This window comes from Amphiura filiformis, unplaced genomic scaffold, assembly GCF_039555335.1.
Source record: "Amphiura filiformis unplaced genomic scaffold, Afil_fr2py scaffold_28, whole genome shotgun sequence".
In the NCBI taxonomy this organism is placed as follows: Eukaryota; Metazoa; Echinodermata; class Ophiuroidea; order Amphilepidida; family Amphiuridae; genus Amphiura; species Amphiura filiformis.
In genome coordinates this window covers 149290-176068 of record NW_027305492.1, presented here as the reverse complement: position 1 = coordinate 176068, position 26779 = coordinate 149290, and the positions used below count along the sequence as shown (strand labels likewise).

Here is a 26779-nt window from a genome sequence, read left to right as displayed (position 1 = left end):
ATGTTTGGCGGTCATTAATTATGAGCAGTTTGATGGATTCATTTTGCATTGTAGGAGTACGCGCGAACGCTCGAGAGTGTATATACACGTGGGGGTGGGTGGGTGTAAGGGTGAGTTGTGCATTGATTATCATGTGTGTGTGTTGGGGGATGCGCATCATATGAAGTGTGTAAAAGTGGGGTATGAAAGGTTTATTTGTGTGACATTAATTGCTACCTAAAACATGCTCGGCAACTGGTAAATGTTATGGACCTCTTACCCCCACAATAACCCCCCTCTCATGAATCGATGTATTAGATAAACTAGATTTGTTAGATTTAATTAAATATTGGTTACGTTTCTCTTATACGCTTGAAAACCGGGGTCGGATTTACCATTGGGCCAGATGGGCTCGGGCCCAGGGCCCCTAAAATTTGGGGCCCCCAAACTTGACCTGCGCCTCCGAAAAATACCCATGTTTTGGGCCATTAATATGGTAAAATTTCACAATTTTGCGCGCTTTGCGGGCACTAGCCTTTTATATAGCAAGTTTTATGTTCATTTTTGGTTAAAATATATAGTCTGAAATTGCATTTTTTTCGCGCATATTAATTGTAAAATATGAACAATATATGCTCGTCTTCATCTAAATTCAATTGAATGCTTCCACCGCCACTGTCTATAGTATACGTAAACCAAAACTTGGCCACTTGACATGTTTGAGTGCACAATCTGCACGTGCCTCTCTCACGGTGACTTTGGGGGGCTCCAAATTTTGGCATGGCCCAGGGCCCCTAAAATGGTAAATCCGGCCCTGTTGAAAACGCCCCCGTTCTTTACCTACATACTTCCGGTATCGCTAAAGAGTGAGAGGGATGTTATTTTTTACGTTTATTGTCTTCATCATTGCTTTGGATTGCTCCCTGTAATATCGCTGATTTATTCTGATCAATTTTAGAACTATGAAACGAATGCGAAAGACTACCAAAGGAACTTACATAATGCATTGGTGCAAGACCAAATTGAATTTGTGCAGATGTTTCTGGAAAACAACATAGTCAAAATAGAAACGTACCTTACGAAGGAGGAACTCGCAAAGCTATACAAAGAGGTAATGATTTGGGCAGGGCCTGGGCAATTAGATGTATTGTTTCCAAATAAAACATAAAACGCAACAAAAATTAGAAAGACATCATGATTCCTTGGTGAGAAGATGGGCTAATCACTGTACCGTATTTTGATAATCATACACGGTTGTTTGATGGCATGTAAAACTGAGTCATTTTAAAGAAAAGTTGAACAATGATGGCGCTATTTATATACACTTGTATAATGGTTTTAGAACATCAGCAAAAAAACTATATGAAAAAGTCATGTAAATATGTTGTTTTTAAAGACATTGAACTGTGTGGTAAGAGGAAATCACCTTATTTGTTGATTTTTTTCTTTGACTCAGACCTATGTAACAGTGACTAGTACGCAGGGGACACGGACATTCCTTCCTCTTCTGAAGGGAACTGAGTGGGAAAATTGCCTGTGTACAAATGTCCCGAGCCGGGAGGAGTTAAAAATTACTTCACACCCACCGGTATGCCACTGGTAATGCTGGTGATGGCAGTGTGGTGTTTATGTTCGTGTTGTTCTTGCTTGTGTTTGTTTGGTTGGTGGTGGTGGAGCTTACAGTTCGCAAAAATGTCGTAAACGATTAGGCCTATGTTTTGAATTTAAAATCCAATACAGAACAGTTAACCCTTGGATATTTGCTTGTATTAATTTGAAATGAGGGTATTAATTAATTGATTAATTCGTATTTTTTTAAAATTATTTTTTCAATAACTAATAGGAAGACAATGTTCTTGGATCCATCGAAAGAATTCTGCAGGATTTGATCGCACCTGCGTTCAAACTGATCACCACTGTGGGTTAGTGTATAAAGAAACCTATCAAAAATATGTCCAAAAGAAACTAAAATACAACAAAACTTTTGAGCAAGGACCACACTAATAATGTTTTCAACTTATTTCTAAACAAAAATGCACTTCAGTAAACAAATTTGAACGTGACTTCCTCCAAATTGAAAGAAAACTTCAAATAATCATGTTACACTAGTGGACATTAATATTGAGACTTATTTCAAAAGCGATGAGAATTGAAAATGTTCTCATTTCTATGAAGCTTTCAACCATGTGGGCATGCTTTCTCATGTAAAATACTAATTACTGTGTAAAGTAAATGTCACATTGTTTTAAGTGATCACATTTAACACGATAATTAGTATAGCATGCCCCGATCAGTCCCACAGGGTTTAAAGTTTCATAGAAATGAGAACATTATTAATTTTCGTAGTTTTGTCCAATTCTCATCGCTTGTGAAAGAATTGTCATTTTCAATTTCCACTAGTGTTATGGCACGTGAAGTACTTACCTGCCCCCCTTAAAAAAGGTGGTGGTGGTGGTGGGTAGGGGCGGGGGAGAGTCTAGCATTTTGTAGCAGGGCAAAAGGATGCAAACAGTTTTAACAGGTAAAAAGTGGAACAAAATATTTTTGGCAAGTCACAAGGGGGAAAAGAGGTTTTGGCACATATTAAAGGGGTACTTTTTAAATAAAACGCTAAAAAAGGCTTTGAAAATAAGTACAGAAACGATCTTATATGCAAAATGTTTGCTACGCTCGTATTATGAATGTAGATCATTCAAGGTTTGCAACTTAGGTTCCCAGAAATTTGACATGTTCAGAAAGGGGGGGGGGGGGGGTTGGGCACGCCAAGACGGGGAAGCAGTTTTTGTCAGGCCGACAGGGGGGGTAATGTTATATTTTGGCATGCCGAAAGGAGGCAAGTATGAATCAGCTGCTACTTTTCACGTTATTTTTTTTTCTTTTTTGGATTTTACAGCTGATGGAAATGTGCAGATTCTACCAGATCCACATAGGCAACTTTTTCTCTTTGCCGTATTAAACAAGTACTACAAGATGGCGGAGTTTTTCTGGGAACAAGGCCAAGAGCATATTGCGACAGCACTTGCAGCTAGTGGAATCCTCAGAACAGTTGGAAAATCACAGGACAGTGAGCTGAGAGAAAAACTTCAAAAGATTGCGTCGTAATTAATTTCTTATCTTTATAATCTCCCGCTTATAATTATTTGAAGTATTAAGTATTTACTAACATACAGAGGCAAGACAACTTCATTACTCAGAATGCTACTGACCACCCTCTGTTGTTCGTGCTAACAGTTGATCGATACACTAGCAGAATGAATTCCATACCTAAGTTTTACATCAGGGTTTGAAAAAAACAAATGCATTACCAATCATTATATTTTTCTGACATTCATCGAAGAAATGAAAATTATTGCTTTTCATTTGACCGAGAAAATTAATTATGAAGTGAATTTTTGCTAATTTTAATCGTTTCCAGTGCCTAATTAAATGACTTAGTGGGTCTTGTAAACAATAGCAATCGACTGATTTTTTAAGTGTAATCTCTTTGTAAACTTTTTTACCCGATCATGATGATGATGATGATGACGATCATACTGATAATAGTAATGAGGATGATGATGATGATGATGATGATGATTACAACGGCGACGACGAAGTGTGCCTTCTCATTGTAATTATATATGTGTACCTCTATGTGTGCATTTGGTGACAGTCTGGATAAACCTCTATTTTGTTTACGATGGCAGGGTTTATTATGTACCTGTTATTATGCACGGTTTTACAGGGGCTACGAGGACATGGCCTGCAAAGTTCTCGCAGAATGCGAAGAACAAAGTGAGGAGAACGACACCGAAGATATACTGAAAACCCCAACAAGTAATTGGGGGTTCGTAAACCCCTTGAAACTCGCAGATTTGTCTGAAAGCCTGAAGTTCATAGTCGAGCCCCCTGTTCAGAGACTTCTGAACACAATATGGAGTAAAGGCCTGGAAGAGGAAGGAAAGGTATAAAGAATACAATAAAATGATATATAAGGCATTCTGCTAGAAACGGTCATAATTACATTATATTTGTAGTATTTACATAAGCAATTTAGCGTATTTTAATATCAGGCTGTTGAACTTTCATAAGCATTTTACTAACACTTACTTCAATGTACTGTATAACTTTTTACTGTGCTTGGGGCCTAACGATACAGCTAACGCAATAAGCTAGTTTTTAAGGTTTGAGCACGGACAGAGCAAATCACATAATTGTTCTTAAATAGTAATACCATGTAATACAAAGTTCATGCATGTTGAAGTTACACTTTACCATATTGGCAGACAATATCAGCTGATACGTGATAGAAACATTCGTATGCATATTACTATCGATCGACCTATTCTTTACGCAGATCTATGTCGAAGCAACAAAGGATGGAAAGTCCAGGTAAGAAAGCACATGTGACCCGCTATGACAAAACCAAGAACAAGTCGCATTTTTGACATTTCATGATTTGAATAAAAATGTAAGCACTAGACAGTATGCTTTAAAATGATGCCAACATTATATAAATAGTTCCGGTTTTGTTGAAGCTGGTCACAATTAGGTGACAATATTAAATCTAGCATCAAATATATCATAAGAAACTTATTCCATGGAATTCATTGCCGACATAAATCATGATCTAGCTGAGGAAAAGCAGAGAGTAAAGTTACATTTACCATAGTTAGACTGTAGTACGCCCAAACAGTACTCTTGTGTGCGCTCTGCCGTATAATTCAGTATGCATGTAGAAATGCAATGAATAAGTTTGAAATGTAAGACATAAACATGTTTAAAGGATAAACAGTGCACATTGATTTACACCTACAGAATAGATTATATTATAATTATTCAATTTTCAAAAAGTCGTTCATCATGTCTAATAACTTAGGTGTGAAAAGGCTGTTGAACGTGTAGTTAGGTCCCGAGTTAGGTGTGAAAAGGCTGTTGGACTTTTTGAGAAAGCTGCCGAACGTGTTCAACGTTTAAGTGCACCCGGAAACAGGTTCATAGTCAATGTGGTAAGTAACATTATTCCTGGTAATTATAAAACATACCTTTACATCAAGCAATCTATAAACAAATTGATACCAACTCCATTTTTTCTACAAATTATACTGTTTTTAGTATGATGATGATGGCACTCGAAGCAGAGTACTAGTGTGCGAACAGGCATATATGTTATTCCAAATGGTCACAAAATCTAAAGTCATGATACACTACATTAAAATTCATCAAATATTAGCAAGTACAGTAATGAAACGATCCGCATGATCAGAAAGAATTTTTAAATATTTAAAAATATTTTATAACCAAGGTCTTCTCCGCATCTTAATCATATAGTGGTACTCTTTCTATTTCACACTCAATTAATGTATATACTGTAATCAAGATTTATTCTGTTCTCTCTTCATGAGCTAAACTATTTAAGTTGTCGACATTTCACAGATCTTCTATGTAGCATTTCTTGCCTACTTCTCATGGATAATGGTATCAGACAAGATATCTAGTTCAGGAAGGTCTGTACCAGAAGGAATCTTGATCTTCTGGGTCTTTACCTTTATAACGGAGGAGATACGCCAGGTGAGTATCCCATAAAAACCCTAATCTCCGCATTTTCAGTGGGATCTTGTTCGTTGCAGTTGAGCTATTAAAATCATAGGCCTTCAAACATGTGTTTGAAGGCCTATGGCTAAATATACAAGCTTGGTTTCCTATAATTATTGATTGACTGATTTCACTTGTTTACGTTGTTCCCGCAACTACTACAGGGTGTCCAAAAAAAAGGGAACCCTCATGACGCCCTCTGTTTCTCCTATTTTTGAAAAGTTGATCAAATATATTTTGATATGTAAAATCGTTAGCTTTAATACACCAACACAACTTACGAAGATATGTTCTTTTAAAGAAATGTATCCGTGTTTTACTCTGTCCACGGAGGAGGTTTGGTTACTTAAAGATTGAAAAAGAGTAACACGTACCATGCATGAATATCAAACATTCCTCAATGATAACTTTATAAAATTAACTTTATGTAGGGAATGGGCTTTACCTCTGGGTTTTGGGCTATATAATTTGTTAAGTGTCATTAATTTGTGGGTAAAATGGATGCGGAATGGACTTTTTTTTCTATACTTGCGATTACTTACTTTTTCTTGGTTATTACGCCTTTTTGTTTAATTATGTTTATTACTTTCTTACTTTGATGTTTCTGGCTTTCTTTTTATTTACAACATTTAAGTCATTTCTCTTTTTAGGATTAAAGGTAGCCTTAAAATAGTTTCAGAAATTAACAGGTTTGATATAACTGATTTACCTATTTCATTTACTCCTGCAAAATTAAAAAATTTGAGGTCACCTGGCCTAAAATTGATTTTGTGAATTTTGCTTGAAATTTTGACTATTCTAGTATTTTCATAAGCATGTTTGTGGGTATTTAAATTATGGATAGTAATTAGCATATTTATGTCATATACATTGTAAGGATACCGCGTAGTGGCATAGTGTTCCTTATTTAATTACATTCATATCTGATGCATTATAAAAATGTGTTTACCACTGTTTTATGGTAAAAAAAAATCTGAAAAAAATGTGCTAAAACATGAAAATGGTTGAAGGAAATATGGTTAATTAATAAAATGACAAAGAAAATGTAAGTCTTGTGTATGTTTGTATACAACAATTTTAGCACTAGGCAGTGCATTGATGACATGATCATATTTTACGAAAAATGGTGTAGGAATAAAAATCTATTATATTTTGGTTGAAATCACATTAAACATGTCACATGTTCAAGATTAAGTATGTGATTGAAAATCCTAAACACTTTTGTGTTCAGTTTTAACACCATTTAGTATGTAATAAGTGTTACAGTTAGTTAAACATGTCACAGTGTTTAGTTTCTAAATGCTGTGACATGTTTAGTTTCTACATCAGTCAACAAGATGTTTACAAATTAAACACTATAGTGTTTAGTTGACCTGGTCACTATAATGCTTAGTTGACCTGGAGACTATAGTGTTTAGTTTCTAAACATGGTGTTGACTATTATAGAAACTGCACACTGTGACATGTTTAGAAAAATAGATACTGTGACATGTTTCATAAGTGTTACAATATGGTGTTTAGAATCTAAACGCTTGAATTTGTACTATTTATGTTTAATTGTAGGCATTGCCACAACCATTTGATGCTTTTGGAGAGCGTCCTGTGACTAGACTGACGTTGAAGACACAACTGTTGGACCAGTTAAAACTCTACTTTTCCAATATGTGGAACTACATTGATATAGTCATGTTGTCGCTGTTTATCATAGGGCAGATGGCAAGATCAGATCCAAATGCTGCCCGGATATTTCTTGCATTCAGTCTGGTTGTCTTCTACTTACGGTTTCTTCGTATCTTGACAGTAATTAAAAACATTGGGCCAAAAGTGCTGATGATATTCAAAACGGTAATTCCATTGCATTTACTTCTTATCTGAAATTTGTACTGATTACCAGAAGCTAACAGAACATGCATGTTGTTATCAGTACTTTATTTAATTTTAAAGAAGAAAAAAAAAGTATTATAGGTTTCAGCAGAGAACTTCTGCGGTCTGCCAATTTATGGTGTATACGGAAGTTTGGTTCTGATTGGCTAATTAAATCACGTCATCATCACATCGGCACCTCATTCGCGGGTAAAGCTGTGTAGCAACGCGGGACCTAGTTCTTTTTACGCGATAATCAGTCAGAGCATTAACCCTTTCATCCACGAATTAAATTCATACAAAAATGTATATTGTGTTATTTTACATCTAAAGGGATTACAAGAACACGGTGCGTGAAAGGGTTAACACGTTTCATAAGTGTTACATAAAGGTGTTTAGAATCTAAACGCTTGAATTTTGCAGTGTATGCATGTTACGTTTCCATTGTAATTAATGCCAAATGTTTCAAACGTGCTAGTGTGCGATGCATGATTCTTCTTTACCTGTGTATCAGTGCATTAATTTTGGTCTTATTCATTAATTTTCTAAACATGTCAAATGTTTAGTTTCTATAACAGTCAACACCATGTTTAGAAACTAAACACTATAGTGTCCAGGTCAACTAAACACTATAGTTTCTAAACATGATGTTGACTGCTGTAAAAACTAAATATGTCGCAACATTTAGAAACTAAACACTGTGATATGTTTAATTATCGTTAACACTTATTACACACTGTGACACGTTTAGTTTCTACCGCAGGCAACACCATGTTTAGAAACTAAACACTATAAAGTTTAGTTGACCTGGACACTATAGTGTTTAGTTTCTAAACATGCTGTTCAACACATGACATGTTTAGGACAATGTGTTTAGCCAAGAAGTGTTTAGGATGTTCAATCACATACCTAATCTTGAACATGTGACATGTTTAATGTGATTTCAACCAAAACATGATAGATTTTCATTCCTACACCATTTTTCGTAAAATATGATCATGTCATTAATGCACTGCCTAGTGCTACAATTGTTGTATACAAACATACAAAAACTTACGTTTTCTTTGTCATTTTGATACTTAACCAAATTTTAGAAAACATATTACTTCCTTCAACCATTTCCATCTTTTAGCACATTTGTTTTCAGAATTTCTACCATAAAACAGTGGTAACAATTTGATACAATGTATCAAATATGAATGTCATTAAATAAGGAACACTATGCCACTATCCTTACAATTTATCTGACATAAATATGCTAACATGCATAATTGAATATCCACAAACATGCTCATGAAAATATCAGAATAGTTAGAATTTCAAGCAAAATGCAATATGTGACCGTACACGGCAAATGAGCCCTAAATTCCTCCCCGGTCAAATTTGTTTTATTTCGTATTTAGAATATATACATCATAAGCTTTAAAATTGTATATTATTTGACTTCAAACGATATCCAGAAGCGGGGTTATGGTTTGTTGAACTTTGCTCCTTCAACAAAATTGTAGATTTTTTCTTTTTTCGATTCTACATGTGTCTCTTTTTCCACATTGCTGGCAATAAATATCAAACAGTCATAATTGGGGGTCATATCAAATCATCCCCAAGTCAACAAGGTTCAAGAAAGCCCTCTCATTGTTAAGAGGCATTATCTGTTATTTTGGAGAATTTTTTTAAAATGTTTGCCACGGTCAAAAAATGGATTTTCTTTAAACTTTCATATTTGATGCACCTTGACCTGAAACAAACACACATGAAATAAATTTGGGAAAAATATCCCCCCGTTGCCATGGTAACAGCCAAATTTTCATTTTAGGCCTATTTTCGCAATTTTTGCATTTTTCAGCAGTCAATTTGTCAAGTTTTGAAGCCAGTGTTACTAATATACACAATATATGTATACTGTTTTCTTTATAAGGTATGAATAGGTCAAACCTTAGATGCCGCATTGAAGGTATAAAAATAATCACCAGATGTCAGGGTGGGATATACCATTTATTTGAAATAGGGGTGTTTTTCAATTTTTTAAAGTATGAAAATATACCAACTTTGTATAGCTCATAAACCATATGGTAGTGCTCCTATTTCAACATCGACCACAGCATGTTGAGATGATACATTGGTCTTATGAAAAAGTTACATTTGAGCTTGGGGAAAACACATCTGTATATACAGTGTTGCCAGACATTTTCCTATTTTTCGAAATTCAACAAAAATCTCACCTTAAGTTAAATGATGTGAAAATGAAACATCATCCTTTCAAGGAACATTTATTAGAAAGAGAGTTTTTATTCATATCAAATTTGATCAGTTATAATGGTCAGTGTTGTTCTAAACCACATGGGTGTTGCCATAATTGGGGTTTAATTGTGATTTTGGATATTTTCAACTTTTTACAAGTCATAAAATACCAAAATGCATTTCTATAATAAAGAAAGAAACATCGACCTCGTCATGTTGAGATGATACATTGGCCTTATGAAAAAGTTATTTTGATCGGGGGGGGGGGGGGTAAAACATCAGTTTATACAGTGTTGCCAGGTATTTTCCTATTTTTTCAACATTTAACACAAGTCTCGCCCTAAGTTAAAAGATATGAAAATGAAACTTCACCTTCATACGGAACATATCTTTTTAGAAAGAAAGTTAATTTCATATTCAATTTGATCATCTGGGATGGTCAGTGTTATTCTAAGCCATATGGGTGTTGCCATAGCTGGCGTTTAATATGATCATTTAGATACTTCCAGCTTTTTACAAGTCTTAAAAATAGTACACATCCTTAACATTATTGTGGAATGAACGCAATATTAAGGTTAAATTTAACCTAAGAACACTTAGTATGTGAATTTAAATTTTAAATTTGAGTTCGGAAAATATTTCCTTCTATACAGTATTGCCAGATATTATCACATGTATTCAAAATTCAACGTATGTTGAGCTTTTTCAGCTTTTTTTCAGCTTTTTCAGCTATTTTTCAGACTTAAAAATGCCAAAATACAATGGCATGCATTCCTAAAATAAAGATGTGAAAATGATGATACACCGGTCTTATGAAAAATTTACATTTGAGCTTGGGAAAAACATCTGTTTATATAGTGTTGCCAGATATTTTCCTATTTTTTCGAAATTCAGCACTAGTTTCACCTTAGGTTGAAAATGAAAGTTTATTAGAAAGAAATTTACTTCCATATTAAATTTGATCAGTTGTATAAATGGTCAGTGTTGTTCCAAACCACATGGGTGTTGTCATACTTAGGGTTAAATAGCGAGATGTGGTTGTTGTGAACTTTTTACAAGTTTTAAAAATACCAAAATACCATGGTATGCATTCCTTAAAAAAATATGTGAAAGTGAAACATCAACTTCACCATGTTGAAATGATACATATTTGGTCTTATGAAAAATTTACACGTAAGCTTGGGGAAAACATATGTTTATAGAGTGTTGCCAGATATTTTCCTATTTTTTTCGAAATTTAACACAAGTCTCACATTAAGTTAAATGATGCGAAAATGAAACTTCACCTTCACAAGGAAAGTTTATTTATATGAAATTTACTTTCATATTAAATTTGATCAGTTGTATAGATGGTCAGTGTTGTTCCAAACCACACGGGTGTTGCCATAATTAGGGTTTAATAGTGAGATGTGGATATTTTTTATAAGTCATAAGGGTTCAAATAGCGACGTTTTCACATATTTTTGTATAAATTGTATAAATCTAGTAATATGTACTTAAAGTGTATGTAGCTGGAATGAAAAGCCGTCCATATGGAAATTTGACCTTTCGTATTGAAAATATAGATTTTTTCACCAACACACCTAAAAATGTAGGGTTTTTGGGGAAAATTAATATCTTCACTATAAAAGGTCAATTTTTTCAATTAACATTAATTAATTGATTAGTGGTCGGCTTTTCATCCCAGCTACATACACTTTAAGTACACGTCATTAGATTTATTAAGTTAACTTTGAGGACTGTAATATGTCAACAATTTAAAAAAAAATCAATATACATAATTTACCCTAAAATTTTTATTGTATCGCGAATTTAAAAAAAATCAAAATTATTTTATATCAGAAGGACATTCCTCGTATTCAAAATGCAATTTGGTATGTCTGATGTGCTCTCAGGTCCGACAAAAATACTGTGCAAAGGTGGGTGACCAACCCCTTAAAATACAACACAGAAAACATCAAACATGTATACTTTAAAACATATATAAAAGCCATAATTTTTTTTATTAATATACACATACCAACTAGGCTAAAATAAATTAAAATAACGTAAGATTGTTACATTGCAAAAAGATGCATATAAGAGTAAGATAATGTTTAAATTACGCCTACCCCATAATATTAAAGCACACATCCCAACTATACTTGCAAAAAAGATATGGGGGAAGAAATGGGGAAAAACTATATAGATCCAGCAAATATCTCGAAAGATATGAGAATAGTCAAAGACAATGATGCACAGAACCTTTTCACAGTCAGACAAATTAATGTCCAGTTACTTTTTCCGTGAGGAGCTCGCAGGAGAGTCGAAAGTATGATATTTAAAGTCATGCTGAAGAAGAAATGACCATTGAAATGTTGCATGATATTGTTGCTAATTCTCTGTCATTCAAGCATCCCCTGCTCATTGATGACATGAATTTGTATGAGCTTGTAAAAAGGAAGCAGCTAACTAAAATTAAGCTTTCAAGACTGAAGGAGATTTATATGAACACTTTTGCAGATACTTGCAGGGTTAAAACAAAATAAAAAATCATCAAATGTTGATAAAAGTTGTCTGAGGAAATATCCGTTTCAAGTAGAAAAAGAGGACTATTGGGCACAGTATACCTATGACATGACCCCGGAGGGGGTTCTCCCTGGTTAAAGGTATACAGGGATGTGCCACGGTTTTGGGGGTACCTTAGCAATTTTGGTATACGTCGATTGGTGGGTTTGCAGTGGAGACAATACGCCAAATTGGGTGCATTAAGGCAAAAGTGTTTTTTGTGATATAGAATACTATAGGTATAACTTTAATAAGGTGTCATTTTAAAACCTTAAGGGGGTACTACACCATTGGCCAATTCTGTGCCTATTTTTGCATTTTTCTCAAAAATTATAGCACATTGGTGACAAGTAAGATATGCATATTATAGGGGCAAAGACTACAACTACTGCGCTGAAAATTTTATTTCAGCTCAGACAACAGTTGTGGAGTTACAGTCAAAAAAGAGGGAAAACCAATATTTGATCAATAAATCAATAACTACTTGCCTGGAGTTGCTGAATTTTCAGTGCAGTAGTTGTAGTTCTTGCCCCTATAATATACATATCTTACTTGTCACCAATGCACTATAATTTTTGAGAAAAATGAAAAAAATAGGCACAAAATTGGCCAGGGGTGTAGTACCCCCTTAATATTGCGTTCATTACACAATAATTTAAAGGATGTATACTATTTTTAAGACTTGTAAAAAGCTGGAAATATCTAAATTGTCATATTAAACGCCAGCTATGGCAACACCCATATGGCTTAGAATAACACTGACCATCCCAGATGATCAAATTGAATATGAAATTAACTTTCTTTCTAAAAAGATATGTTCCGTATGAAGGTGAAGTTTCATTTTCATATCTTTTAACTTAGGACGAGACTTGTGTTGAATTTTGAAAAAAAGGAAAATATCTGGCAACACTGTATAAACTGATGTTTTACCCCCCGATCAAAATAACTTTTCATAAGGCCAATGTATCATCTCAACATGACGAGGTAAATGTTTCTTTCTTTTTTATAGAAATGCATTTTGGTATTTTTATGACTTGTAAAAAGTTGAAAATATCCACACCTCACAATTAAACCCCAATTATGGCAACACCAATGTGGTTTATCTGGCAACACTGTATAAACTCTTAAAGTCTTACCCCGCCCCCTCAGATCAAAATAACATTTTCATAAGGCCAATATATCATCTCAACATGATGAGGTCGATGTTTCTTTTTTTATTATAGAAATGCATTTTGGTATTTTTATGACTTGTAAAAAATTGAAAATATCCACAAATCACAATTAAACCCCAATTATGGCAACACCCATGTGGTTTAGAACAACACTGACCATTATAAATGATCAAATTTGATATGAATAAAATTTCTCTTTCTAATAAATGTTACTTGAAAGGATCATGTTTCATTTTCACATCATTTAACTTAAGGTGAGATTTGTGTTGAATTTCGAAAAATAGGAAAATGTCTGGCAACACTGTATATACAGATATGTTTTCCCCAAGCTCAAATGTATTTTTTTCATAAGACCCATGTATCATCTCAACATGCTGTGGTCGATGTTGAAATCGGAGCACTACCATATGGTTTATGAGGTATACAAAGTTGGTATATTTTCATACTTTGAAAAAATTGAAAAACACCCCTATTTCAAATAAATGGTATAACCCACCCTGACATCTTGTGATTATTTTTATACTTTCATTGCGGCATCTAAGGTTTGGCCTATTCATACCTTATAAAGAAAACAATTTATATTTACTGTGTATATTAGTAACACTGGCTTCAAAACTTGACAATTTGACTGCTGAAAAATGCAAAAATTGTGAAAATAGGCCTAAAATTGAAATTTGCCTGTTACCATGGCAACGGGGATATTTTTCCGAAATTTATCCCATGTGTGTTAGTTTGAGGTCAAGGTCCATCAAATATGAAAGTATAAAGAAATCTATTTTTTGACCGTGGCAACTTTATTCTCAAAAATAACAGATAGTTCCTCTTAATTGTTGGTTATACAAACCTATGCAAAATACAATGCCTGGTAACCCACCACTTTAACAGGATTTAGCCAAAGCAAACAAAGACCAGAGCTATTAAAAATTCTATTGCCACCTAAGGTAGAAGCTTATTATCCTCTTCAACAATAGGATTATTGATTGGTGTTTGACTATCAAAATGAGATAGATGTCGCGCCAGCTAGAGTTACCGATGAATACGAATGAATATCCATGACGCATCATCAGGCCGACTGATCTTGAATTGGCTCTGTGTTCTTGACCTGTGACGTCACGATGGTAGATGTGACGTCACACGTGAGTCGTTGCGGGATCTTCCTGATGGTACCGTGTGACCTCACATTTTGATCTATTTGATCTACCTGGATGATTGATGATATTCATAAATTATTCATCAGTTATATTAAACCTGTTAATTTCTGAAACTATTTTTCAAATTACCTGACCAAGATGTGAGAGAAAAATTTGAAAAGGAAAACTATAATCTGACAAAACTGATGTTGTGAACAAATTGACATTTAGCAACTTTGTCTAAACTTGGAAAAAACATTACTAATAAATGAAATGTCTTGCCAATTTACAGTTACAGTTCTGAGATGAATGAAACAGCATCATAAGTTTTCTGTGATCTGATTTCAATAAAGTTGTGCTTGTTGACCTGACCTTTGACTGTTTTTCTTGTGCAAAACATTATAAAATAGTCACTCAATCCGATTGGAATGACCTTGGTTTGGTTGTTGGTAAGAAAAGCTCAAACCATTGGGTTTCTAAACTATCATCGGACAAGTCATCTAAGTTCCTAAAGGCAATGTCAATTTTGATAAAAGTGCACCGTTATTAATGCCAACTTCCATTTCAGATTTCAGCACCGGGGGACTAGGGTAGATAGTCAGTAGTTGATGGTAGCTTCCTTGACTTGGCCCTGTATGTCTTTGGCGAATGAAAAATTAGAATACGTACATGTAGCCCGGGCTATCAAGAAAAGGTTGCATAATACATCAGGCTTCTTTAAGCTTATTGATGAAAAGTCTTGCCATGCAGAACATGTTTATTTACAGTTACCTTAGCAGCAATTCACCTAGTAGCATTCACCAACAAAGTAGTTATTCACCTGAGCTACAACTGGAACAACTACCCTCTGAAAGGTGTAATTTCAGGGTAGATTTTTCCCGGTGATGTAGAAACACGTCTTTTAGCTATAAACAGCCTGATCACCCAGCTAAACACAGCTAGATTCCCAGCTAAACGCGGCACATGTCACCTATTTTAAACACTATGTTTAGCATATCAATCTTTATTTATGTGTTTACCAGTTTACTTAGTTTCCCAGCTAAATACTGTGTTCAGATTATAAACACGTCACATGTCACATATTAGTTTCTAAACGCGTCACACGTCACTGATTTTTACAGTGTAGACAGATAATCGTTGAAATGTGTAATTTAGCACTCACTTCCTTATGCCAATCACCCATGTTTTGTTTCATATAGTTGATTGACTTCAAGGCTATGGTGCTCATACTTTTGATTGTTCTCATTGGATACGGCACGGCTGTTCACGCAATATTGTTTCCTCATCTGTCTGATTCGGTGGAAGTTGCTAAAGGAATATTTTTTCGACCACTTTTCCAAATCTATGGTAATCTCTTCTTGGACGATCTGACAGGTTCGTATTATTCTAATGGGCGGCTTCAAAACTAGACCGCCGGTTGACCAGCGGTTCATGGCAGTTGAATCACGTTCCATTGCTTAGAAGAGCAGAAATCGATTCCAACCGGAGGGAACCTGGAGGAACCGTCGGGCAACCAGCGATTGAGTTTGAAGTCGTGCATAAACTAATTATGTCATGCAAAATGCACGATAGGCTTTTGCGACAGTTTTCCATTATAGAACCCTCAATTTCCACCGAGGGTTTCAAACGAGTGAACCCGTTAAAAACCTCATTTTGACTTTGTATAATTTGAGTTTGTACTTCAAAGCCGAAACGTTATGAAACAGTAATGTGTTCATATTTTTATAGATTGAATATGAAATGTACTAAAGGTCAGCTAAAGGTCAGTGGACTGACCGCAACGTTGGTTGCGCCAAGGTATGTGGATTAATCTGCTTGAATAGATTGAAATCATTCTCTCGAGTTTAAGTGTAGAGAAAGCATCACCATTTCTGAGCGAGGATTTTATACGCAAAAGATTTTATGCATGTGATTATAAATGAAAGTGTTTAGTGGATTTCGCTGAGCAGTGATTTTCGCTGGACACTGAATCAGGATATATACATCAGCCTTCCAGAAGATTGCAAGAAATTTATGATCACCTAAAAGAAGACTGCTGGTTAGCTACTGGGTAGTTAAAATTGTGCTTGTGTGATTTTTTTGTATTGTTCATTTGTTGTCATAATATTATACCAATCATATTTTACTTTCAAATAAAGACTTAGATATTGTTAACTTAACAATTAGTGTGTTTTAGCGGGTTCGCCGTCGGACAAGTTTAGAACTGTCAAGCTTTCGTCAGGAGTAGCTCTGACTTCTTCAGGACAAAGTACCTAAGAATGAGACATGTAGACCGCCCTTGTCTACTGATGACTCTGAAAAGAGTCGTTCACTGAAGACTGCCCTTGTCAACAGAGAACAAGCAGATCTCGCCTATCTGCTAATATAAAGGTTTTGGTGGCTCTGAAAAGAGCCGTTTGCTGAAGACTGCCCCTTGTCTACAGAAACAAGCAGATCTCGCCTATCTGCTGAATTTGTAAGTTTCGGTGGCTCTGAAAAGAGCCGTTTGCTGAAGACTGCCCCTTGTCTACAGAAACAAGCAGATCTCGCCTATCTGCTGATTTTGTAAGTTTTGGTGGCTCTGAAAAGAGCCGTTCACTGAAGACTGCCCTTGTCAACAGAAAACAAACAGACCTCACCTATCTGCTAAATTAAAGGTTTGTTGGCTCTGAGGAAGAGCTGTTCAATGAAGACTGCCCCTTGTCAACAGAGAACATGTAGACTGCATATACTGTAATAGAAGTATACGGCTTACCAGGAACCGTTTTAGCGGCTCTGTAATTGGTTGTTTGAAAATAGAGATCGCCACATACGATGTGATAAGATTAGCGGCTCTTTGATTGGTTGTTTGAAAATAGAGAGCGCCACATACGACTGATGTCTTTGCCGTCATTTCTATTGATAGTAGAAGTTTCATTAACTCTGATTTCCAACGCTTCACGGGTCAACCTCATCCCCAAGTGAGAAACTTGTGCCAGTTTTGTTGTTTCATCCCACAGAGGTTCATGGCCTTCTTTGCAAGCATGATCAGCTAATGCCGAGCCTTCTTCTTTCTTTTGTCTTGTGGCTCTTCGGTGTTCAGATATTCTGACTTTTAGTGGTCGTCTGGTTTGGCCTATGTATTGCTCACCACAACTGCAAGGTATAGAGTACACACATGGTGCACGATCATTGGGCAGAGGATCTTTTGGGTGGCTTAGGATGTCTCTTAATTTGGCCGACCTAGAGTAGAATGTTTTGACCCCTGCTCGATTTAGAAACCGACAGATTTTGTCTGATACACCTTTGATATATGGCATGAAGGTAACGCCTTTGTGTTCATCGTCCACCAATTCTTCTGATGTTCTGAAGTGAATCTGGGATAAAGGGTTTTTGGGCTTGAGTAATATCAACGACTCGCAACACCCTCTAGTGACAAAATAAAACAATACAGGCGGGTTATAATTGGATTCAATTCGGCAATATGCCGTAGTCACAACGAATAATGACTGTCTCTTTTTAAACGAAGCTACCGAAACCAGTGGAATGTGTACCAACAACAAGACAGAGATGACTACCGGATACAAACAAGCATGTCCGCAGAACGTTGGATGGGGAGTCTTCTTTCTAGTGATGTACATGATCTTGAGCAACGTTTTGCTGCTAAATATATTCATTGCTATATTTAGGTAAGCTAAAGCTATTGTCATGGGTGTAACAAAACTTAGTTTTAAAAACAACTTATTTTTTTCAAGGTAATACCCTAAAAATCCTTGTCGTAGCATTTGGGAGTTTAATTAATTGGGTCATTGTACAGGAATTAGAGTCTTAATGATGAATTTTCTATATTAAAAATGATGGTAATAATGCTGCTTAACCTTTCTACGCATAGCATCGCATGTGAAAATATTCAAAACGGAGCTGATTTTCATTGGGCGTTTCAGTTCTTCAACATCACCGAAGAGTACTACAATAGACCTCGACTGCCGCCTCCATTTATTATAATATCACACATGCGTAGACTCATGTGCGCTTTGTATTCTTTTAAAACAGGTAAGGGCATTTAATTTAAGGCATAATATTTACAAAATAAGCGTTGTAATAAGAATGATTATTTTAAAATAAGCAATAACTAAGCTATAAATAGGGACCATGATAGTACTTCTACCCCGGGGAGGGCACTCGAATATGGAAGTGACGGGGATGTGCATACCAAAAGTATGGGTCTTTTGGTGACAGACTAAATAAAGAAAAAAGGTTCTTTCACTGAGAGAACAAAAAATAGTGGGTCAATGGGTTATGATGATAAAATATGGGTGTGAATAGGGGGTCATTCAGTGAGAGCATTAATTTTTTTTAATTAGGGCATTCAGTGAGAGCATTTATTCCTAAAAATGAGGTCTTTCAATGAGAGCATATATTTTTGAAAATGGGGTCATTCAGTGAGAGCATTTTTTTTTCTGAAAATAGGGTTTATTTAGTGCTCGAGCATTTATTTGGGAACCTGGTTGTCATTAAGTGAGAGCGTTTATTTCTAAAAATGGTGGTCATTCAGCGAGAAAGCATTTTAAAAACGGGGGTCATTAGGAAAGAGCAAAATGAGCAAAATAAAAAGCGGGTCATTCGGTGATTTCTACAGGATGTGAAGCTTAAGAGCATTGTCTCATATTTATTAGCTTATGATTAATTGGTCAGTTGAAGTATCACCCGATTGTGGTAATGAGATCTGACTGCGTTCGCGCATAACCGTTATGCGGTGAAAATACGGCGATAATATCAGTTCGAGGGCACTCGTAATTCGCGGACGTTTCTGATTTGTTGACAACTGGGCACTTGATGCAGCACATCGGAACGAAGCTGAGTGTATAGAATAAGCATTCCTATGTTTAGCAAATATCTACCTGTGCAAAAATGCAACAAACATGTTCCAAAAAAAAAATCAAAAAAAAAACAAAACAAATCAAAACAAATCTAAATAGAACACACTAAGATTGCAATGGCCAAAATCAAATGTTTTGAAGTAAAACAAGAATTTGTCTTTAAACAGACAAGTTCACGGATCAGGTGTATAGTACATGTACTTTGAGCTACTTTGATCTAACATTTAATATTCATATCTAACCTACTCTGCACTTATTTGACAATAAATAAGTGATATGAGGCTTAATAATGATACCTGCGTCTTGACTCTGGAAAACAATATATTTTAAAGACCTCAGGTTCCATGTAGTGAAAGCCCCCTCGGGAGCCATCTAGAGTATCTCATTTTGCAATTAGGTTTTTATTGCGTTGCAAAGTAGCAAAACTTTCTTTATATATGGCCCAATTCGTGCCTGGAAAAGACTATCACCTCTTACAACCTATCGACAGGTCTAAAATCTATAATGAGGTGTCACCGGGTTTGCAAGAGATAATAATACCAAATCTAAACACCATGAAATTCACCACATCACGACCAAGCTTACATTGGGCGCCCCATTCCCGTTTTAAAGGAATTTTTATTAACTCTTGCTAGCTTTTGTCAGGGTCTGTGATATTTGTCTTTGTCAATATTATACAGGTTTATACACATGGGTTATTACAAGAGTCAATAAACATTCAATTAACTATAGATAATGGACTTAGTTTTCTGCAATGTAGTTATATTGAACTTTATCTGAAGTAAATCACCTGCCACACAGTTTTCTATAATACAGAATGATATGTTTACTTTGTGATGAGGCCTGACCTAACCCCTGCTAGTTTTGATTAACCAATCAGTTATGTGTATTTGTCTGTGATGGCCATAAGCCAATTGCAAACATGTTTCTAAAAAAGTCTAAAAAATTCCTACGCTGGACAGACTCTTGGACAGGTTAAGTGTTAAATAGTAAGTTGTCAGTGGGGCAAGATTAGATAAAGGCATACAAACTAGGGTATGAGATATTAGGAATTATTTCCTAGCCTCTTAACCACAGGGTGGTGTGCTATGTAGCTATTCAAGACACAGGATATGTAAGGGATAAACTGTGCATATGAGATATGGGTGCAAGTGGCATCATTTCACTGCCGTGAAAATTCCCAAGAGTACCCGAGCCTACCCTCTAATTCATGAATTGGATTGTAAAATTAGCAGGCACCCAACTTGAGCTAGCTACAACCCTGATAAGGCCTATTCACAAAATTATTCCCACTGCGCTGGCACGTTCACCAAAATTACTAATATCGTTTGCGACTGGGTTTTCAAACTAGGGAGTATGTGATTTATTAGACGTCTCTGAATTATGATACTGTTATGTGACATGACGCTTCAAGAGTGTTTGATATCCGAGACGTCCGTGAATTATGAGTGCCCCCGAACTGATATCGCACCTTTGATATCGCACAGAAGCATACATAACTTCGGACTAAGTACCTAAAGATTATTTCTGTTTGTTTTAACAACCAATTTGTACTTAAAAGTACAAATTGTACTTAAAAGTACAAATTGGTAGCTCCGTTGTTCGGTCAATGTAGCATGCATAAAAAAGAAAAAACTAAACAAAAAACAAAACAAAACTCACGACTATTCGACCCAATTCACTAACAAATATATGGACTATGTTTGTTTACACAAATCGTGTCTGTTGAAAACGGGATAATTACTCAATACAATGGATTTTCTCCCAACCCATTTATGCATATATAATATATGATGATTTACATTATATAAAGTAGATATCCTTTGCATGGTGTGACATAATGGATATGGAGACTCGTTGGTACACTGTATATATTTATATAATATCAGAATAGCCCCCAAAATATGGACCTATGAAGCCCAATTACTAGAGGGGTCAAAGGTGACACGATGTCAAATTTCAAACGTTATCATTTATTAGGTTATAAGTATTCAGGAAAAGTATTGTTTATAAATCCAAACAAGTACTTCACAATAGGTTTAGCTATATACTTACCAGAAATAAGAAATACACTTCTATTTTGTTATGGTGTTTGTGTGGCTGAATTGCATTTGACCCCTCTGTTCTATGGTTTCCAGAAGCTGGTAATTTTGGGTCTCATCCAAAAATGGATCAATATGATATTACTCTTTGCCCAAAGTGGTGTTTTAGATTAAATTGGTCTTTAACCTATCTGACTAACTTGCGTATGGCACAATGTAAACAAAATCGGACCAGGTGATTATGGTATGCCCCAGTAAATTGACTGATACATACCAATAACGAAAACTGTGTTTGATATCCCATTTGTCTAGTCGCGACGAATATCTAAAATTGTAACATTTTTAGATGCATGCACCCTGTAGATATGTTGCCAAAGACATTCAGAGTTTTCTGTTTCCAGCGAATATCCTGTCGAGATGTCACCGCTGCTGCTCTCTCCGAAATACTGACTAGATTTATTGTTATATGCATTTTGGTATGCAGGTAAAACAAGTGCCAAACTTGTTAAACAGGATATGAAACGGATCAAAATGGAAGAACGATGTGCCTATAACTTTATACGTCGCAAACAATTGGAGCAAGCAGACGACAGGTAGGATTATGTGTACACAATAAAGAATTCATTTCCACAAATTGCTACATGTAACTTTCACTTTCATGTACAAACAAATGGAGATAAATATCGGAAATAGTGAAAAATAATGTCTGATAACAAAATACTTTTAATAAATATTGTGGAATATTTTGGACCTAACAATAGGAATGCATAGTGCTGCTCATTTAAAAATCAGCAATAGTGTTTTTTTCTCACTTTTTTCATACAAAATTGCAGACCCATGATTTTGCAATCAGATCAGGGATAAGGTGCTTTGTATCGATAGAAAAGTAGACAATGTGTTTCGAAAGAAGTGAAACTTATTGTTTCTTCAAGAAAAGTTGACAAATAATATTTTTCAAATATATTTCAGTCGTGAGAGGATTCTTGCTCGATTGAGAGAGCTCGAAAACATGGTTTGTATGAGATTTAATGGATGGTGATGGTGGTGTTGGTGGTGGTGGTAAATGGTGATAGTGTCGGTCGTTGTTGCATGTGTAATAGAGGGTGCTTGGGTTGCGGTATTTTGTTGTTATGTTATGTTATATTTTTTGTTTTGCTAGAAGTTATTGGTGAATGCTGTCGTACTCATCGGCGACAGTCCTTTGGGAAATGAGAATGCAAGATTTGCATAATATTATTCTGAGTTTAATTATCGCATGTATTTTAAGGGTATGAACGTTTGGAAAGTTTTTATTGTGGGACATTAGAGCACATCAGACATATCGAATTGCATTCTGAATACGAAGAATGTCCTTCTGATATCAAATAATATTGATTTTTTGAAATTAGCAATGTAATACACATTTTATGGCAAATTATTAAAAATTGATATTTTTGATATTTAACAATACTCGAAGTAAACTTTATAAATCTGATGATTTATACTTAAAGTGTATCTAGGTGGGATGAAAAGCCAACGATCAATTTTTGGATCAAAACTTTGACCTTTCGTATTGAAGATATGGATTTTTCCCAAAACACCAAAAATATTAGGTCTTTTTGGGAAAAAAATCCATATCTTCAATATGAAAGGTCGAAATTTCAATTGATCGTCGGCTTTTCGTTCCAGCTACATATACTTTAAGAATATATCATTAGATTTATAAAATTTACTTCGAGGACTGTTATATATCAAAAATGTGAAAAATATCAAATTTTAATAATTTGTCATAAGATTTGTATTATATCGTGAATTTCAAAAAATGAACATTATTTGATATCAGAAAGACATTCTTCGTATTCAGAATGCAATTCGATATGTCTGATGTGCTCTCATGTCCCACAAAAAATACTGTCGAAACGCTCAAAACGCTCATTCCAGATCCCTTAAATCATCATGGAAGCAAGTCAGCAGGTTACTTGCGTGGTGGTGGTTGTTGTTTAATTATGGTGGCGATAGCAGTGGCATGTAGAACTATTGTAATTTTTAACTCAATGTGAACACTGATGGCGCTACTTACCTTAACTTCTGTTTGCACATTTGCATTAAGCCATTCGAAGATTGAATAAATAGTAGCAACATTTTTTCGAAAACAATATTTATCATCAAATGCAATGGGTAACTCAACATCTCCAAAAAGGACAAAAAGGACATAATGGGAAAAAATTCGTATTATTTCCAAATTCCCACTAACATAAATGGCTAAAAACCTAACAACATGCAATTGTATTCATCCCATTATTAGGATTCAGAAAAAAATATAGTTTCACATATCTCTGATGTGCAGTTCTTGAGTTATGGGCATAAAGGTCAAATGTTAAAATTAGGTCTCCATAATTGTCCACAGCTAGGTTAAAAAACCAAACATTAAAAGAATACTTTGCCATATCTATGGTTTTTCGTTACTATTTTGTGATGTTATCCGGGTAATCAAAACACTGAGATATAGCAAACTATTCTTTGTTTACCCTATGGACAATTCCGGAGATCAAAATTTGACTTTTGACCTGTATGTCTATAACTCAATAACTGTACATCGGAGATAGGTCAAATTATACTTTTTCTGAATCCTAACAATAAGAGAAATACAATTAGATGTTTTTCGTATCCATATTTGCCCAATTTTGGAAATTTGAGCCCTGCATTAGCAGCCATTTAGGAAATATGCGAATTACCATATTTCCCCTGTCCTTTTTTGGATTATTTATTCAGGAGGGTGTTTATAGTCAAGCTAAAACATTGGTATTCCAATTTTGTCTGTGTGCGCATATTATTTTTTTCTTAAATTGACTTGTCTATTGTGGTGAAAACAGTATAGTTACGAAAAAAGGACATCTTTATAACAGAAATATTTTCTGTATTTTTTATAGTTACAAAAAAGTGGACCTAAAGACGATAACTCGTTGTCATGGTGGTATTAGTTGGAATCGGGTGAAGTCAGTCGACATAGTTATTGCTTCTTCGGGACCACTAATAGAGACTACATTTATATTACGTAACTGACACACCATTTTTTTTTTTACAATCGGTGTGATTATAGTGCAAGTAGTTTTACTAAAGCAAAATACTGCATCACGTGCCTATCTTGGACGTCCAAGATGCAATAGTGGACATCTATGACGTAATCTTGGACGTTCAAGAATTTCACAGTAGACTTAAATCAACCAATCAAGCCACGAGGAGTCTCAACAGGCAATCATATTGTGGTTATATAGCAACTATTTTAAACTGTTGCGATATGGTATTTCACAGCAGCTTGCAAATGGTAGTGAGCTTTGGCAAACATTGCATTAATCGTTTCATAGCGAGTGTGTAGAAGAATTCAAATATCACAGATACTTTTGTAGGTACTGTGGTTCTTGATTTATGTTGTAGGCCTGAAATTATCAACTATAAAATCAAGCAAGTTTTCAAAGTATATGATTTGAAGAAAGAACTTTTGCAAAACATCAAAGTGCCCAGGGGGCGTAGATGAGGGACAGACTGGAGAAACAAAAAGCTCCGAAGCACTTAAGTTACAGTGCCCCCGAATCACTGTGTTGACGGTAACTCAATTAATCATAGTCATATAACACACGTATTTGCAGTTATAACCTAGGCTAATCTGACTATTTTATTCAAATTCTTAATAATTAGAAATAATAGAATATTACGTAGACTTTGTACTGGTTTTTATGCTTGATTGTCACAGCATACAAAACACACCATTAAGTATACGCCCCCCGAAATGGTCTAGTAATGAAATGTTTCCTTTATTGCCAGTAAGTTCCATCTAAAGGATTTATTTTATATCAAAACATTTTATTTTGTTATTCGCTGACGTAGTGCACATTAGAATTTTACCATTGCTATGTCAACTGGCTCGCACTTTCTTTGTTACGATCCACTGATCGAAAAGATAACAACAGAAAACCTATGGCATATCATAATTCGGAACAGATGTATGAGCCCAGGCTTGAACCAGTAACCAATTTCTACTAACTTGCACTACGGCAGCGAATATTCCCCGAAATTAATATTTTCCGCAATCAAGAGTGGGTCTAACTTTTCAAGGTGGACTTAATATTAAAAGTTAACATGTTTTGAACGGGTCAAATTCATAAGTGATTCTGCCATATTGCACAATGTTCGAACTACATAAAACAGTATCATTGTAATTTGCGTACATTTACATACTTTTAATGCAGTTTGTGATATATCCAGATATTTTAAAAGAACTCTTTATTATATAACCGTGCATATATACACAGATAATGACCACAATGAAATCGATGTTCCATCTCGAGCCCGTATATATATTCAGTTACTCATAATATTAATGTTAGGTATATACCTAATATAGTATAATATCGTATAATTTACTTCATAAGCTAACTTTATTTAGTATGATGATTCCATTTGATGTAATTTAGTAGTTCTTCATGCAATGTAAGTTACTAGGGTTTAAGCTTATTTTTAAAGCACTATGACATTGTTCTAGGCATTATAAGGAACATCGTTCCATATACAGGCTAAGTTGCTTTATATTCAGTGCGCAAAATGTATCATTACGCGTAAACCAAAAGAAAGACACTAAACCTAAATCACCACATACAATAATCAAAAGATGGGTTATGTTCATTTCATTCTGCGCATTTTGATATCTTATTCGACACTATTCTGTTTTATTCCCTCAATTTATACCAATTTGAATGGAAAAGGAGAACATGTCAAAAGTGGCAGACGTCTGACAGATCAGCACTATGTAGACTTTTGTCACTTTTAAAATGCTCTATTTTTTCATTCAAATTAATATAATTTGAAATAAAGGCAAACTTTGCTAATGTTATAAAAGTACGCAAAGCAAAATTACCCATCTATTGATTACTACATGGTAGTTCGGGTTATTATTAGGAAGTGTACGCATACTTTTTGTTTGCAGTAGAGTGTGTAGATCATGATAATGTTTTTGTAATTTAGTTTTAGATTATTATAGAATTTTTTTAAATGTGTCTAAATTACTCGAATGAGAGTTTATACTTGCTGGTGTAGATATCCAAAATAAAATAGACTTCAACATTACATATCTTGAATTTGCGATATAGTCCACATGTCTTCACCAGAAGAACTGGTGTTTGGATGGTGTAAATAAATGATTGGCCTTACTTGATTTTTGATGTTGACATATTAAGTAAATTATACAGTTTACAATGTCAGATTTGAAATTTTTGTGGTCGACTTATCCAAAAAAAGTGTCTTTGTACACGATTTTTAGGTCCTCTGGTTCAAAACTAAAATTTTCAAGATGGTGCCGACCACCATCTTGGATTTCTGGATGAAAATGATGCCGTAATGTCAAACTAATGTCAGAATCG

The 26779-nt window shown here is 34.9% G+C and overlaps 1 protein-coding gene across 1 annotated transcript in view; it reads left to right on the top strand.

Annotated features, from left to right (window-relative positions):
* LOC140143772 (transient receptor potential cation channel subfamily M member-like 2) overlaps positions 1–25143 on the top strand; it is a 46040-nt gene extending 20897 nt beyond the window's left edge. Inside the window, exons 10-24 of the mRNA XM_072165585.1 lie at positions 938–1090; positions 1436–1567; positions 1823–1901; positions 2873–3077; positions 3704–3923; positions 4316–4350; positions 4838–4967; positions 5395–5529; positions 7117–7398; positions 15706–15880; positions 17994–18153; positions 18357–18517; positions 21871–21979; positions 22356–22398; positions 24296–25143. Coding sequence (XP_072021686.1) covers positions 938–1090; positions 1436–1567; positions 1823–1901; positions 2873–3077; positions 3704–3923; positions 4316–4350; positions 4838–4967; positions 5395–5529; positions 7117–7398; positions 15706–15880; positions 17994–18153; positions 18357–18517; positions 21871–21979; positions 22356–22398; positions 24296–24346 — 2070 coding nt within the window. The 3' untranslated portion in view covers positions 24347–25143. The remainder of the gene's footprint in view (positions 1–937; positions 1091–1435; positions 1568–1822; positions 1902–2872; positions 3078–3703; positions 3924–4315; positions 4351–4837; positions 4968–5394; positions 5530–7116; positions 7399–15705; positions 15881–17993; positions 18154–18356; positions 18518–21870; positions 21980–22355; positions 22399–24295) is intronic.
* Positions 25144–26779: the final 1636 nt, after the last annotated feature.